General features: G+C 32.5%; 9 protein-coding genes across 9 annotated transcripts; 5 read left to right on the top strand and 4 right to left on the bottom strand.

Moving 5' to 3' along the window:
* Window positions 1–629: 629 nt before the first annotated feature.
* Window positions 630–2,566, top strand: TA03395 (uncharacterized protein; the record flags this gene model as incomplete). The annotated part of the gene is made up of 5 exons (XM_949818.1): window positions 630–795; window positions 904–1,191; window positions 1,278–1,683; window positions 1,729–2,270; window positions 2,385–2,566. The coding sequence occupies 5 exons, from the start codon at window positions 630–632 to the stop codon at window positions 2,564–2,566; spliced, it is 1,584 nt and encodes a 527-aa protein (XP_954911.1).
* A 118-nt stretch (window positions 2,567–2,684) lies between these two features.
* TA03400 (DEAD-box (RNA) helicase, putative) lies at window positions 2,685–4,608 on the top strand (the record flags this gene model as incomplete). Its single annotated transcript, XM_949819.1, has 8 exons — window positions 2,685–2,981; window positions 3,120–3,171; window positions 3,245–3,319; window positions 3,365–3,480; window positions 3,554–3,755; window positions 3,861–3,923; window positions 3,969–4,165; window positions 4,306–4,608. 8 exons carry the CDS (start codon window positions 2,685–2,687, stop codon window positions 4,606–4,608), a joined length of 1,305 nt encoding a protein of 434 aa, XP_954912.1.
* Window positions 4,609–4,811: 203 nt separating this feature from the next.
* TA03405 (inosine-5'-monophosphate dehydrogenase, putative) lies at window positions 4,812–6,906 on the bottom strand (the record flags this gene model as incomplete). Its single annotated transcript, XM_949820.1, has 8 exons — window positions 4,812–5,240; window positions 5,312–5,440; window positions 5,494–5,601; window positions 5,726–5,885; window positions 5,941–6,267; window positions 6,361–6,522; window positions 6,607–6,745; window positions 6,825–6,906. The coding sequence occupies 8 exons, from the start codon at window positions 6,904–6,906 to the stop codon at window positions 4,812–4,814; spliced, it is 1,536 nt and encodes a 511-aa protein (XP_954913.1).
* A 252-nt stretch (window positions 6,907–7,158) lies between these two features.
* Window positions 7,159–8,910, bottom strand: TA03410 (peptidylprolyl isomerase (cyclophilin), putative; the record flags this gene model as incomplete). The annotated part of the gene is made up of 3 exons (XM_949821.1): window positions 7,159–7,468; window positions 7,529–7,644; window positions 7,675–8,910. The coding sequence occupies 3 exons, from the start codon at window positions 8,908–8,910 to the stop codon at window positions 7,159–7,161; spliced, it is 1,662 nt and encodes a 553-aa protein (XP_954914.1).
* A 239-nt stretch (window positions 8,911–9,149) lies between these two features.
* On the top strand, window positions 9,150–10,021 carry TA03415 (60S ribosomal protein L24/L30, putative; the record flags this gene model as incomplete). The annotated part of the gene is made up of 4 exons (XM_949822.1): window positions 9,150–9,195; window positions 9,283–9,414; window positions 9,502–9,782; window positions 9,917–10,021. The coding sequence occupies 4 exons, from the start codon at window positions 9,150–9,152 to the stop codon at window positions 10,019–10,021; spliced, it is 564 nt and encodes a 187-aa protein (XP_954915.1).
* Window positions 10,022–10,214: 193 nt separating this feature from the next.
* On the top strand, window positions 10,215–11,619 carry TA03420 (uncharacterized protein; the record flags this gene model as incomplete). Its single annotated transcript, XM_949823.1, has 5 exons — window positions 10,215–10,247; window positions 10,331–10,456; window positions 10,654–10,766; window positions 10,898–11,505; window positions 11,555–11,619. 5 exons carry the CDS (start codon window positions 10,215–10,217, stop codon window positions 11,617–11,619), a joined length of 945 nt encoding a protein of 314 aa, XP_954916.1.
* A 357-nt stretch (window positions 11,620–11,976) lies between these two features.
* On the top strand, window positions 11,977–12,669 carry TA03425 (sulfur metabolism negative regulator, putative; the record flags this gene model as incomplete). The annotated part of the gene is made up of 4 exons (XM_949824.1): window positions 11,977–12,085; window positions 12,166–12,308; window positions 12,349–12,414; window positions 12,469–12,669. 4 exons carry the CDS (start codon window positions 11,977–11,979, stop codon window positions 12,667–12,669), a joined length of 519 nt encoding a protein of 172 aa, XP_954917.1.
* A 7-nt stretch (window positions 12,670–12,676) lies between these two features.
* TA03440 (RNA-binding protein, putative) lies at window positions 12,677–13,548 on the bottom strand (the record flags this gene model as incomplete). Its single annotated transcript, XM_949825.1, has 3 exons — window positions 12,677–12,828; window positions 13,090–13,332; window positions 13,503–13,548. 3 exons carry the CDS (start codon window positions 13,546–13,548, stop codon window positions 12,677–12,679), a joined length of 441 nt encoding a protein of 146 aa, XP_954918.1.
* A 363-nt stretch (window positions 13,549–13,911) lies between these two features.
* TA03445 ((dihydrolipoamide) dehydrogenase precursor, putative) lies at window positions 13,912–15,600 on the bottom strand (the record flags this gene model as incomplete). The annotated part of the gene is made up of 4 exons (XM_949826.1): window positions 13,912–14,576; window positions 14,693–14,810; window positions 14,924–15,364; window positions 15,469–15,600. 4 exons carry the CDS (start codon window positions 15,598–15,600, stop codon window positions 13,912–13,914), a joined length of 1,356 nt encoding a protein of 451 aa, XP_954919.1.
* Window positions 15,601–16,135: the final 535 nt, after the last annotated feature.

Consider the following 16,135-nt stretch of genomic DNA (forward strand, 5'->3'; position numbering starts at 1 on the left):
AATTAATTAATTAGATGAAATATAAATATTAAATTTAGGTAGAGAAAACTTTTAGAATCTGAAGATGAGAATTAAAGGTGCAACCATAAATTTAGAAATGTGAAAATGAGCTTTAAATTTTAAATATTAAAATACTAAAATTAATCAAAAATACTAAAAATTAACTGAAATAATCATTAGAATCTTCGAAATGTGTAATAAGGTGAGAAATAAATTCATAAAGTAAAATTCTGTGAATTTTAATTAAAAAACACTATTTTGAAAATTGTTGCCAAAATGTAATCAGACTAATAAATAACTGTTGTATGTAATGTGTAAATGAGTAATAAAAATGAATTAGACAGAATCCATAATTTACCCTTAATAATTGAGAAATTTTTTAATAATTAACAAATTTTAGATTTTATATGTTAAATTTTATAATTTTAAAAGAAATTGAACCAGTTTATCGAGTCAATTTTGGGATTTGACGCTGTGGGGAATCAGTTACTAATATCTAATTTTTTAAAGAATTCTTATAATTCTTTTCATTAAATAATTTGTAATATTTTAAAATAATTTTTTGTATTATAATTTGTAATTTCGGTTAATATATAGGACTCTGAGTTAATATATATAATTTGGTTAAAATGACATTCTTATGTACAATTAGTGGCGTTCAACCTCAGGAACCTTGCTTGAGTAAAACAGGGTATATTTTTGAACGAAGACTAATTGAAAAACACTTAGAAGAATCACCAGTTTGTCCTGCAACCGGAGAACCTTTGACACCTCAAGATTTAATCAATATTAAAAGTAATTTTACATCACAGATAGAACAAATTATTAATAATTTACTCTGTTATTAAGAGATTACACTAATATACTTAGTTACATAGTAATAGGTGATAATATTGTGTATAGCTGATGTTGTAACTAAACCGAGACCAGTAACGGCATCGAGTATTCCAGGATTGCTGTCGTTACTACAGTCCGAATGGGACGCTCTTGCATTGGAAACTCATAACATGAGATCGCACGTTGATGAAGTTAGAAAACAATTAAGTTATTCACTTTATCAACATGATGCCGCAACACGCGTGATTGCAAGACTTATCAAACAACGTGACTCTGCTCTACAAGAAGTTGAAGCATTAAAACAACAATTGTTACTTTTTAGAACCAATTATGATGTTAACTCCCTAGAAACAGGTTTTTACACTAGTTTATTTTATTATAGATAACACTACTAGCACTTAGTTATGATACTACGTAGTAACTGATACAATGTTTTGTAGAATTTGATAAGGATACAATGGTACGATTGCAGGATTTGGCAAAAGTATTATTATCCGAGAGAAAGAAGAGAGATTTGAGTGGATATTTAGATGCCGAGGCATTTTCGAAGTTTAAATGTGCAGGTGAATTCAGACTTCACTCCTCAACTAAGCCTGGCGTGCTCTGTGTAGCTTTGGATAAGAGTAAAAATGCGCAAAGTCTTGAGGAAAGTTTCTGTTTCACCGGTGGCAATGATGGAAGTGTTGTGTACTTTGATTTATTCAATCAGAAAACTGTTCATACACTCAATGGACATATGAAACCCGTAAATACAGTTGTTACACATCCACTTGACAATATCGCTTTATCAGGTATTACTGTGCTTAGTTACAGAGCTTGTTTAATTCCTTCTGGGGTTTTAATTATGTAGCTAATTAGCTATCTAGCCCTTCTATGCTTCTTGAGTTATAGTGGTGATAATTTCCTAGGATCTGATGATAGTACTATAAGAGTATGGCGTGAATTTGAAACTGAGTTTAAATGCACATACGTGTTAAAGCACCATAAAACATCAATAAAGAATTTAGCAATGCACCCAAGTGGTGAATACTTGTTATCACTATCATCGGACGGTGTTTGGGGTTTATGTAATATTGACTCGGGTAAAGTAATTAAAATGCATAGAAATGTTCCTAAATGTAATGCACTGAAAATACATCCAGACGGTCTTGTTTGTATTGGAGCAGCTACCAATGGTACACTACAAGTTTGGGATATACGTGATTCCACACTCAAGGATCCAATCACGACTAGTAGTGCTGGTGTGAATGGCGTAAGTACAGCTAATGGCGTGAGTAGTGCATGGGTAGATTTGGATTTTAACGAGAATGGATATTATTTGGTTAGCGTATCGGAAGCGGGTGAATTAGTATTATGGGATTTAAGGAAGCAAACCGTTATTAATACTTTTTCGTGTAATGTTAATCCTACAAGAGTCAAATTTGATCAATCAGGTTTCCAAAGCTGTGCTTGGTCACACAGATAGTTATTTAGTCACTCAGTTATTTGCCTCCTATAGGGGTATTTAGTTATTTAGCTCCATTTAAACATAGTTATATGTTGAATAGGATTGTATATGGGAGTGAGTAGCACTAAGGTAGAAGTGCTTTATATGAAGGAAAAGAGTAAATTTGAATTAGTCCATACACTTGAAGGGCACAACGCAAATGTTACAGATCTTGAATTTGGACCATATTCCAAATTCCTACTAACAACCTGCTTGGATAAATCTCTAAGACTTTATAACTAATTTAATAATTTACACATACTCACCATAATAGTTTATACTGTTGTGTCAATTTTATGATATAGCTAATAGCATTATAATACTATTATAAAGTATAAATTAATTAATGGAAATATAAAGTATGGATAAGATATTTAAAAAATTAGTGAAGGGTACGAATTTTAAAAATGGACCTTCTTCCGGTGTTTTCGTGTTTCGAGATGGAAATGATAAGGAAGCCGATTCTGGTGTTTTTGATGAGGATTCCAGCGTCGTTTATGCCTCAGGAGAAGATTTTAAGGATTATACGCCTCTAGATTCTTTTTCGTCGCTGGATTCCTTAACCACCGATGAGATGATGAGCCAAAGAGCTAAATTTATTTCAAATTCTATAAAATCGAAGTTCAATTTTGATAAATCGACGCCAATTCAGAGATATGTATCGCTTTATGGGTCCTAGTCACAGGGATTTATTTATTTATCTACTGAGGAAATAGTTACATACATTCCTGAACACCCATTTAATCACTCCTGAACCTTAGCCATAAAATATTGGTGATTGTAATAATGTGTTTAGGTAATACCGATAATGATGAAAGGGAATGATGTGGTAGCAGTAGCACCTACGGGTTCAGGGAAAACGCTGTCATATTTAATACCGATTTTACTATCAGTTTGTTCTAAGCTAACTTAATTGTATAGAAATTGGAAGATCATCTGAGTGTTATAATAATTGTGCCGACGGTGGAGTTGGTACAGCAAGTGAAATCAGAATTTGTATACCTAACCGGTACTAAAATGTGTGATATTTTTGATTAGGAGGTGAAAACTTCAGTATCGCAACACTTGAAAAGAATATGAAATCATTCAACTTCTCAATCGCAGTCACAACTCCACTGACTCTCTACACACTATTACATACCAACACAATTAACACGGTATTTCACTATCATCTACATAATTATTTTATGAGTTTATTACTGACATTTAGTTGGATTAATTTATGATTAGAGTATGACGGGATTGAAGTGTGTAATATTGGATGAGTGTGACAAGTTGTTGGAGGAAGGATATAGTGAGAATATTGAGTACGTGATGAACCATTTAAAGGACTTTAAAGGAATTCAAAAGGCCTCTTTTAGCTCAACAGTACAATCTGAAGTCTTATTATTATCGAAATCGCATTTCAATAATCCAATACATATTACTATTGGTATCTCGATACGGTGCTTGTATAGCTAACAGTAGCTAGTTATCAATAGTAGTTACCCACTTGAACTAGCTATATATCACATTATTTACATAAAAATGAGTTTAGGTAAAGAAAATGTGTGTTGTTGTAATGTAGAACAGGAACTAATATGTGTTACAAACGATAAAGGTACACGATTATATTCTTAATTATGTTTATGCAAATTTTAATTAGGGAAATTAGTGATATTGAAGCAGCTAATAAATGATGGGAAGCTACTTCCTCCGATATTGGTTTTCCTGCAGAGTGTTAATAGGGTCAACGACTTATATAATGAACTTTCACAGCTGAACTTAAACGTTCAAAAGTTCACTAAACAGCTTACTTTAAAACAACGACAAAATATCATACAAAAATTTAGAATTGGGCAAGTATCTGTTTACGACGCTTGGTAGCCCCCAAGGGGGTCCTAGTTATTTGGTTATTTTAATTAGTAGTTAGACACCTTAAGGGGGTTTATTAGTTATCCAGTTATTTTAACATCTGGGATTTGGCACTAAGTATGCCGTAGATATGGATTTTGCTATGTACTGATATATTATGCCGTGGAATAAACTTTAAAGGAGTTCATTCAATAGTGAATTATGACTTGCCATTGACGCCCCAAGTGTATATTAACAGAGTCGGAAGAGCTGGAAGAGGTACGAGACGCGGAAAATCAGTCACCTTCTTCACCATTAACGATTTTAAAATCCTGAACCATATTGTGCAAATTATGAAATTGTCCAAATCCAACGTACCAAATTATCTGCTGACACTCAAGAATATTGATATCCAAGGTATAGCATTATTAACTAGTGTAATTCTATATTAATAGGTTTGAAGAAATTGGAAAAGAACCCGCCAACAAGAGTTAACATTGGACCGATAAAGTAATTTTAATAAATTAATGGATTTTTTAGAAAAAAGAAGAAATACAATAAAAGCAAATCAACCACTAATACTCAACATAATGTAGTCAATAACTAATACAATATCTGTAATTCTTAATGTGTATAATTAGATACTGGAATAACATTATTTGGGATTATTAATTGTTCTACAAACATTAGCATCAACAATGGATTGTGCAGTTCTTTGCTCAAGTCTCAATTGACCAGAATAAAGTGCTTCATGGAGTTCTTTAACTGAGAAAGCACCAATGTTTTGTAACCCGTGTTTTACACCTTGAGTTAGATTTGGTAGAATATTGTTAACCGAGCCCTTGTCAATTACTAGTCCAGACACGCCTTGAGATATAATTTTCTGGTCGTCGACGAGGTGATATCTGCTTAAAGAACCCATGAGGCCGGTGTTTTGTAATGAATCGTTAATCGCGTCTTTACTTCCCATGCCTCGATAACTCTTCATTCTTACTCCGTTGTTGAAATAGTATTCTCCTGGCGCCTCTTTACTTCCTGCAAATATACTTCCACCCATTACACAACTAGCACCCAAACTTAAGGCCTATAAATTATTATACGGTTGAACAGTTATTCTATGGATAATCATTTAATAGTAAGCCGTGAATGAGGAACCTTAACGATATCACCGGAGGTTTTGATGCCGCCATCTGCGATGACGGGAACACCGTTCCAATGTTCAAAGGTGTAACGACTCACATAGTAAACTGAAGTTGCTTGTCCTCTTCCAACACCGCAAATATTCTAAAAAACATTTATTGTGTCGTTGATAGTGGAATAGTGTGGTGGGAACAAACTTGAGTGGTACAGATGGAACCGATGCCCATGCCGACTTTAATTGAGTCGCATCCTGCTTCTAACACGTTTTTAGCTTGTTGTGCTGACACTACATTACCACCAATTATCTACCACATTATTACACAATGACTATTAATTATCAATTTTAAGAAAAAATTAACTAGCAAAACATAAAAATAACTATTGTGAATCTGGGCTCATGAAGAGCATATGCAATAAATAACTAGATACCTGAACATTTGGATATGCTGATTTTAATTGTTTAATTAAATCAATTTGGAAAACGCTGTTCCCTTGACTTGAATCGACGAGAATAACGTCAACTTTGGCGTCAATTAACTTCTTTGCAACTTCTAAGCCATTGACCCTGTCAAAACCATTAGCGAAGTTACTAAACTTATTATAGCGAATTAACATTGTTATATCTAATTGTTATTAGCGGTTACTTGGTAGAAATCGCGGCTCCTACGAGCAGTTGTTTGTTATCATCTTTGGAGGCGTAAGGGTAGAGTTTGCTTTTGTAAAAGTCTGATCTGGTCACAATTGACATGAGTTCGTAGTCTTCATTTACAATTGGCAGGACTCCTTTCTTGGACATGAATAATAACTCATTGGCGTCATTCAGTTTCATTGGGTGTTTCCCAACTACCAAATTTGTAGACATTATCTCCTCCAATGATACGTTCTTTGACTCCACAAAATACATATCTGTTTTTGTTACTATTCCCAACAGCTTTGACCCTGGGTTACCGTCCGACGTTATAGGGACTGACCTACATCATATTATATCCAGAATAGCTTGAATGTATAACTAAGTCCCCTAAAAAAATAACTATATCCTTGGAGAAGCTCCGTAATGTAGATACGTGAAACCGAGTTTGTCTCTGATTTCGACCCAATCAGAAACGGTAGAAGTGGGTTTAAGGCACACAGGGTTATGTACGAACCCATTCTCAAATCTCTTAACTGCCTTAACTTCCTTAATGAGGTTATCTATCGACAAGTTATTATGAATCACTCCCAATCCTCTAAACATTAATTAATCAACATAGGTGTGTAAATAGTTATTGTGTTTAATTGGTGTGTAAATAAATAATGGTGTTTAAGAATACCCTAATAATGCCATAGCAGTTGCCATTTTGGATTCTGTAACGGTATCCATTGGCGAGGAAAGGATTGGGATTCTAAGTTTAATATTCCTTGTAACATTGCTGGACAAATCAACTTTATCCACAGAATCTCTAATATACCCTAAACAAAATTTAATTCAACTAGTTTTGTACAAATACGAATAGTAAAATTTCTAAATTGTGTTAAATTGAAAGATTACCTGGAAGAATGATCAAGTCTTCGTATGAGAGTGATAATTTAGTGAAATTGAAAAACTCAGCGGCAGAATAACCGTCTGCCATTCCAAAACTTAAAAATCAAATAATTTTAGCTAACATGGTATTAATATTAATTTTATATGTTTTTGAATTTTGCAGTTCCCCATCTTATACATTTACTATCTACACTACCATTACTACTACGCCTACAATACTGCAATATTAACATATATTACACACTAGTAATGAAATTCTAATAAGTTCTGAACATGTGCTATCTAATAATAACAAATAATTTGCTCAAGTATGCTTGTATAATAGTATATTAGTTTTGAATTAGAGAGCAGTTCCTCTTTCGAGGTTTTGTTTGATTTCATTGGAATAAGTACCGAATGAGCGTTCAAGTTTCTTATTAAAGACGCGATTGCGTTCATTGATGTAAGAAATATCTTGAGCTTCGTCGTCGTAAAGTCTTCTTCTACTAAATGCATCGCGTTTCTTATATTGTTTTTCTACATTTCTCACTACTACATCTTTACTCGCTTCGTTAGGATTAAAATTAACAATTCCTGGCCTATAAAATTCTTCTCCCAATTCATTCTTTTGTTTCTCATACAAATCTGGATTAAACCCCGTTTCCCTCAATCTATATATATATTAAGTTAGTGGTGTATATATATAAATATTTGTTAGGTATTGTTTGTACCGTTTTTTGTGTGCTCTATATAGTGCATCTTGATTGAATATGTTCCATCCGAAGGTTTTGTTTTTTTCTTTAGTTTTTTCAATTTTACTCAACTTCTCAACCATTCCAGCACTTATCTACACATTCATTATAAGATTGTATATAACTATGTAAGGATAACTAGTATTCGGACTGATTAGCTGACTGAGTAATGGAATACTGTTACTGGATACATTTAATTCTCTTGACAAATTAGAAGAAATGTCCTTATCGATATCTTTCCCTTCGGATTTGCTAATATGATTCTTTGAAATATATAATTCGGATTTGGGATTACTCTTAATCTTCTGTTCCATTATTATCTCATCATTATTTAATCTACTACATTCATTCATTTTATTACTCAATTTCTTCAATCTTAAAGTTATGTCATCGTCAACTTCCTCCTCAGGTTCCTCTGGTTCTTCTTCGTGCAATACACTTCCTTGTTCCACAGATTCTACAGTATCCTGTTCTTTTACTACACGATCCTGTGTAGATTCCACAGGTGAATCAGTAACATGGGTAATTGTATCAGATTGTATGGGAATGTAATGATGTTTAATACCTTGAAGTGATTCAGATAATAATTTTTTGCCTAAAGTATTAGCACTGGATTCATTTGGTAATCTTTTCCTATTCTCCTTTCCGGTATACACACATTTTACTCCAACCCACTCAGGTTGAAGGTCGTTAGAGTCATCTGTGCTCGTAGAATCAGACTTATCTCCAGATTGATCTGACTTTATTGTATCCATCAGAGATTGTACTAATTCCTTTTGCTTAGTTGAATCATTAATATTTTGTATAGTAGCTGTAAAGGCACCACAGGATAGAATTCCAATTTCAATTTTAGGTTTAAATTTATTATCTACTGGTACATTTTCTATTGCTCTTATAAACTCCATGCCCTCCACTACTCTACCAATCACTATATTATTCCTATCAAATCTTACTACTTTGCCAAATAGTATGCAAAATTGCGACCCGTATCTTCTGCCCGCAACATTATCAGTATTACTATTAATGTTTTGTATGGAAAGAAGACCAGCTTGTGAATGTAATCTATTGGTGGGATACTCTTTGAAGCAGTCGCCATAGATACTACCACCGGAAGTGCCGTCGTTGTTAATAAAATCACCGCATTGGAGATATTCTCCTTTAATTACTTTAAATACTTTACAGCCTTCATAGCTAAGTTTCCTAATCCTGCCGCGAACGGAGGTGGTCCTATCTCCTTGACATAAAACTTTAAAATTCTCTACTAAGCGTTCAGAAACATCATTAAAAAATTCAAATACTACTCTGCCGCTCAGATTTAGGCCAATTCCAACATCCAAATATACCCTTAATCTACTGCTCATTAATATATCCACCCAAATTAGATTGGCAACTAGTGTTGGTGGTAAATTTTATTATAATTAAAAAATATAATTTTGAAATTTTGAAATAAAATTATCTAACGATTAATATATTGCGATAAAAAACTTTAAAATGATCTGAGTGGTTTGAGCCCTAGATTCGTTGTGGTAAAATAAAAATTATTTTTTTATTTTTAAATTAATCGCACTTATCAGTTATTTTAATTATTTTTAATTTTCTAATGAATATTAATAAGTGCTGGCTCTGCTCCAGTAATATTTATCCAGGTATTTCTCATCCAACTATTATTACTTCTATATATCATTAGATTCCCTCAATTTAATATAATTGAATGTTATAAAAAAGTTTTATAGGACATGGTATAGTATTTGTCAGGAATGATTCTAAGATCTTTCGTTTTTGTAGGAGCAAATGCCATAGACATTTTAAAGCTAAACATAATCCACGAAAAATTAAATGGACTAAGGCATATCGAAGACTTCAAGGTATTAATCCACTCAATACCATTATACTATATAATAATTTGAAAATTAGCTAAAAATTACTTAATTCTTAATTATATATGGGATTAGGTAAAGAATTGAGGAATGATGAGAATTTGGAGATGGAGTTGAGAAAGAATAGGCCAGTGAGATATGACAGAGATTTATATATAAAGGCTATAAAGGCTATAAAGCAAACTGAAAGAGTAGAATATCTAAGGAAAATGCTACTTCATAAGGAACGAAGAAGAAACTTAGTTTCTAAAAAACTGTCTCTTGCTCAAAAAGAACTTGAAAAACATAAAGATATTCTTCCAATTCCTCTTGATCAACTTGATATCCAACAACTTAAACTGCTCAATGCTAAACCAGTAATCACATTATCACTAACATAAATAGTTAATAGTATAGTTAATTTCACCATTAAATAAACTTATTTTCCCTATTATTCCATTAAATAAGTTATATAATTAAGGCTATAATATATGTGTTAATATAATATCAGAAATCAACCGCTAATATTAAAGCTATGGAACAAACTAAATTCAATACTAGATCAAACACGAAAGTGAATGTTAAAGAGGATGAAAACAAAATGGATCTCGATTAATTGAATTTAATGCTGATTATAATTTTATTATCTATAATTTATTAAACTAATTTCATTCCATAATATTTGTATGGCTGTATGGATGGGGACGTGCCAGGAGACGTTGATAAAATTTTTTATTTTCTTGTAATTCATTAATTTTTATCTGTATAAATAATTAATGAATTAAAAACTCAATTCTTCAAACCTTCTAATGGAAAATAACGAAAACGACAATTCTTTAAGAGTAATTTTTCATACCTAACTTATAACTATCAGTTACTCACCATGTTACTAATTATTATTAATAGATTAATGAATAGTTTTTAGCAATTCCAATTATTACAAGAAACGCAAAGCCAAATAGAAGTGTTAAATAATCAAATTGCTAAGATTAATAAACATATATCCAACCAAAAGATAAAAAATAAAAGAGCAGAAGCCGCTTTAGAATCGGTAATTTCAAAAAAACTTTAAATTTATCATTTTAGCTTAATACTTCGCAATCTAATTCTAAAGTATATAAACAAGTCTCAAGATTGTACCTACTCTAACTTTTTTTATTTTATTAGTTATTCTATGTAGTAGCTACTATAAATATTATGGATATAATGGAATGATAATGGTATAATAGATTGGTATTGAGGGATAAGGAGGAATTGAAGAAGGAAGTTGAAAGTGAGCGTGATTCGACAGCCCTAGATCTACCGAAATTAGAATCAGTAAAGAACCAATTAGTAGCTAAATTAGGTGGACTGAATACTCAGTTACTTGAAATCAATCAACAAATACACTCAACACAAGCACTATAACACCCAAACAATCATAACTAAATTAAGGTAATATAGCCAAATTGATGCTAAAATAACCCTGAATCATAGCTATATGATGTAGTAGGATGGATCTCGGAGAATTAACTTTGAAGACTGTGACACCGAAATTTCGTGTCCATTTGTTTCTGTTAGTGGTGTTTGTTCACTCAGTGTGTGACCTATTAAAAGCACTTTTCAAACGTTTGGGCAAACTTATGGATGACCTAAACGTGAAGTTTGGAGGTCCACCAGGAGAAAAATTAACCTTAAAAGATGCGGCAGATATGTCAAAAATTTTCCGTAAAGAGAACTTTAGACCCTTTAAACTCCTAAAGGGAGTTACATTAGTTTTAGCCTTTTTGGCAGAGTTCCTATTGCCCTATTGTCTATTCAACAAGACAACTTCAGTGTTGAAAACTAATTTCCAGAAACAAGTTGACTCATACTCACCGTTTGCCTTGGTGACCTGTAAATTACCTGAACATCCGCGTTACTTCCTCAAGTCTAAAGCAGAACTTGACCGTCTGATGGAAGAAGATTATAAAGAGGAAAGTAGTGCAAGAATGAACGTATTCGACTTCTTTGCAAGTCTTTCTGATATGACTGAAAATACTGATGAGGCCATGAAAGAAAGATTAGAAGAACATGTCAAGCAAAATTCTCTCAAATTACAAGAAGAATTTGATAACAATAGTAATTGGATAATTAAGTGATTAGATAAATATAGTAATTAGATAATTAGGTGATTTGAAGACTAATTGGTCCGAGGAGAAATTTTTCCTCAAAACTATTTTTTCAATAAATTAGTTTTAATTCACTAAATTAAACCAATCATAATGTCATAGAACATGTGATAATGAATTTGACGTCATTCAATCGATTTGTGGCATTCACAATTTCGAAAGCGGCTCTCCATGGATTATACGTTTCTGTTCACGCACTTGTTTCCCCCGAGAATCATAACGCTTTCCTGAACACTTTCAGGAAAAAACGATAATCTGCTTAATTTCATACCTTTCACACCTTTACTAGTTTATTATCACAAGTGTTAGTTGTGGCATTGTGTTGATAGTACTAATGTTGGTAGTGTTGGAGTGATAACAGTTTAAAATATATTTTTATTTAATAAATAGCTTAAATGAATTTTGTAAAGTAAATTTTAAAATGACTTCTTCGAAAAAAGTAATCACGCTCGTATCGGCCGAAGGAGTTTCCTGTACTGTTAACCGAGATGTAATTTGCATGAGTAACGTCATTAAAAACATCCTCAACGGTATTCCAGACAATCAAATAAATTATTTAAATAACATATACTTGAATAAGTTGAGTTATGGGACTGGAAATTCTTTTTAGATATTGACGATGAAAGCGAGCCGATTCCCTTGCCAAATATAAAGACCAATGTTTTAAATAAGATAATCGAGTATTGTAAACATCATTATAACAATCCTCCGTCGCAAATTCCACAACCTTTAAAATCAGCACAACTCAACGAAGTGACAACTCTAAATTAATTGTTTGTTTATTTTATTTTAGGTTGTTTCCGAGTGGGATTATGAATTTGTCAACGTCGATAAGGAATTCTTGTTCGAACTAATCCTCGTAAGTCTCATTACTAATCACCCTTATTACACTATCTTATATATAATGTGGTAGGCTGAGAACTTTTTGGATATAAAGCCTTTATTGGATTTAACATGTGCTAAAGTTGCTTCTATGATCAAGGGTAAAACCCCTGAACAAATTAGACGTGAATTCGATATTGTCAACGACTTCACACCCGAAGAAGAAGCTAAAGTTTGTCCACATACTCATATTTACTATCTTTATATATATATTATGAGAATTATGAATTGATAAATGATTAGATTAGAGAAGAGAATAAGTGGTGTGAGGAGTTGTAAGTGATTTTAATCAAATTCTTTGATTTAACTTCTGGATCGAACTTTTCTGTAACTTGGACTTCTCGAACGGATTCTTCTCTCACGACTATGCGATCTGCTTCTACTTCTACGCCTAAATATCATTTGACAAAATTGCTATGTGATTAATCACTATATAATTGATAAATAAAAAGATGATAGAGAAAAAATAAAAAACACTTAGAACCGTTAAGTCCTCAAACTAACTAATATTTATAAACTTTAACTACCTTGGTCTGTCCCTAGAATATGGTTCTCTAAACGGTCTGCGACGGTGAGGTTTCTCTCTACAGCGCTCAATCCTCATCCTATCCACATTTTTATACTATTTTACTTAACTATATGGTTAATTTACTAATAACAATATAGTGGTAGGTAGTGGGATACGAGTTGCCATGTAAGTCTTTTCCATTGAGTTCAATGAGGGCATCTTTAGCATCCCTGGGGTCATCAAAAGTCTGAGAAAGGTGAAATAGATTATAACATACAACAAATCCAAATCCTGGCGGGTTTCTGGCAACCCAAACATTAGTCACTTTCCCGTACTTTGAAAACAACGAATCTAGATCTTGTGTTGTCACCGAATCAACGAGGTTTCCTGAATATTCGACAATATTGTGTTGAATGTAGAAAAATTGGAATTAAAGGTAAAATATGAAATTACGCTAAAGTATGAAAATAAAGTTAAACAAGGTAGATAAGATAACAATGATCAGAACAATGGAATTAGTTGAGGAAATGAATGAATATTAGGGGAAAATTACGTACCTACAAAGAGCCTGTGATCGTCGAAAATTGAACGCCTAACAACCATAAGTATAACTTCAAAACTAAATGAATGGATAAGAAATTGTCAGGCCTATGGTAAATCTGCTAGGGCTGAAGTGAAATTGAGGGACTATAGTTAATTTGGTAGGATTTATGTAAATCTGGTGAGGCTACAGAGAATTTGGATCTTGAGTGATACGACAGGAATAATATAACGTAAGTTAAATTTTTAATAAAGAATCTCAAGAACAGAAATATGACAAATAAACATATTTTAAACCATGAGAAAAGGCCACAGTTGACAACAGTGATTCCCCACAGATTCCATAAATTATCTCAGACCACTTAATGATAATCTTACTTCAATACTATATAATAAAATAAAATTATAACTAATGATGTTTCGTGATTAAAAGTGTAAGGGTTTGAAGTGAATTCCTAGTGCAGATTCCTTGATAGATTCAGAGAGTGATGGATGTGCAAAACACATTCGAGTAACATCTTCGGATGATGCTCCATAAGTAATTGCAAGAACAGTTAAATGTACCATTTCTGATACGTGTGGCCCCACCATCCAAGCCCCTAGAAGTTTGTTTTGCTCATTAGCAAGTAATTTTACAAATCCCTCAGTTTCATTGTATATTTTGGCTCTGCTATTTGCCATGAATGGGAAAACGCTCTTTTTATATTTAATTCCCAATTTTTGTAAATTCTGCTCAGTTTGACCTACGCCTGCGATTTCAGGATTTGTGTAAATTACTGACGGAACAAGATTGTGGTCACTTTCAATAAGATTCTTCCCTAAAATATGACCTAGTGCTACCAATCCATCTTCTTCTGCTTTATGTGCCAACATTGGACCATAGGTTACATCCCCAATTGCATACACATTTTCTAACTTTGACGTCGGATCTTTATGATCTCTTAAAACTCTTAAATTTACATCTGTTGGTACCCTTCCGGAATCCAAAACTACGCCTAATTTCTCTAGTCCTAAACCTTCAGTATATGGCACCCTGCCCATTGCAACTAATACCTTATCTCCAACATGATTCATTTCTTTATCTCCAGTCTCTAATATTTATTAATTATTCCGGTAAGGGATAAATATAGTGTTTAGGCTATAAATAACTAGGTGATTCAGTAGAAATAGCAAGGTCCCAAATGAAATAACTATATTTGAGAGATACGTGTAGTGAGAGTGACGGTGTTATTGGTGACTTTAGCGTTTAGAACCTTGGTGTCAACGTGAATATTGAGACCTTGTTTCTCCAAAATCTTCTTTATCGACATCGACACATCAATATCCTATAATTAATACTATTTAAAGCAAATTAACAGAGAAAATAAGATAATTTTAGGTGTAAAATAAATAAAATGGACTATAAAAAGCATAACTAATAATTAAAGGGATGAAATACCATAACAGAACAAATATTTTTATTGAATTCGAAAATGTCAACCTTAGAACCTAGTCTACTCCAAACTGAAGCCAATTCTAGTCCAATAGCACCGGCGCCAATCACTAGAAGACGATTTGGAACCTTGTCAAGGCAAAGCGTTTCAGTGGATGAGAGAAAATATTTGCCGTCAACCTTAAGTGATTCGTTAGGAAAGGGTCTAACTTCAGAGCCTGTGGCTACTACAACCTTATCAGCCAATAACGTTTTGGAACCAACTGAAACCTCATTTTCACTCTTAAAGGAAGCTGTTCCCTGAACATAATCGATCTTATTCTTCTTAAAAAGTCCGAAAATTCCCATATTTAACGTCTTCATCACGGCTTCCTTATCCTCCATCATCTTACCAACATCCATATCAAGTCCCGTCATTTTTATACCATTCACTCCTTTCTTCATTAACTACAATATGTGTCATTAATATTAGGTATTTAGTTTTGTTGTAATGAGTTTAAGTATTTTAGGATTTGTTAATAAGTAATAAAATAACAGTATGGAGTAATTACATGGAAAATGTGTGAAGTGTTAAGCAATGATTTGGATGGAATACAGCCACAGTTAAGACAAGTGCCTCCAAGAGTTGATCTTTTCTCAACAACGCCAACCTTTAATCCGTGCTGAGCCGCCTTTATAGCCATTGTATATCCTCCAGGACCCGCACCCAAAACCAACAAATCATACCTGAAACAATATTTTAATGAAATTTCACTAATTTACATTCTTAAATATAACTAAATTAATAGTTAAACAATAGTAAATTAAGTGAAGCTATATGAAAATTACTTGGATGAAGATGTTGAAAATAGCCTTTTACTAATGTAAAAGGAATCAAATAATTTTTTACTAAACATTTGGGAAAATAAGTACTAAATATTGCAAGCTTCACCACAAGTTGGATAAATTTAGAGTAAAAAATAATAAATTAATTTATTTTTTATTTCGAAATTTAATTTTATAATTTATGTTGTAATTTATAAGTTATTTCCAGTTTAATTCTTCCAAACTTTGATATGATGTTTTCTGATGCTTCTTACTCTTTTGCTAATTTTTTGGTCAATTCCTCTGGTCATCCACTCATTTTTAATTAGAAACCCATTACACATTTCTAATTCATTTTCAAAAAAAACTATTTCGTGAGTTTTTACTTCATTTAAACAATTCCTAGTAGAATCA

The sequence above is a fragment of the Theileria annulata genome, chromosome 3 (genome assembly GCF_000003225.4).
Source record: "Theileria annulata chromosome 3, complete sequence, *** SEQUENCING IN PROGRESS ***".
Lineage (NCBI taxonomy): Eukaryota > Apicomplexa > Aconoidasida > Piroplasmida > Theileriidae > Theileria > Theileria annulata.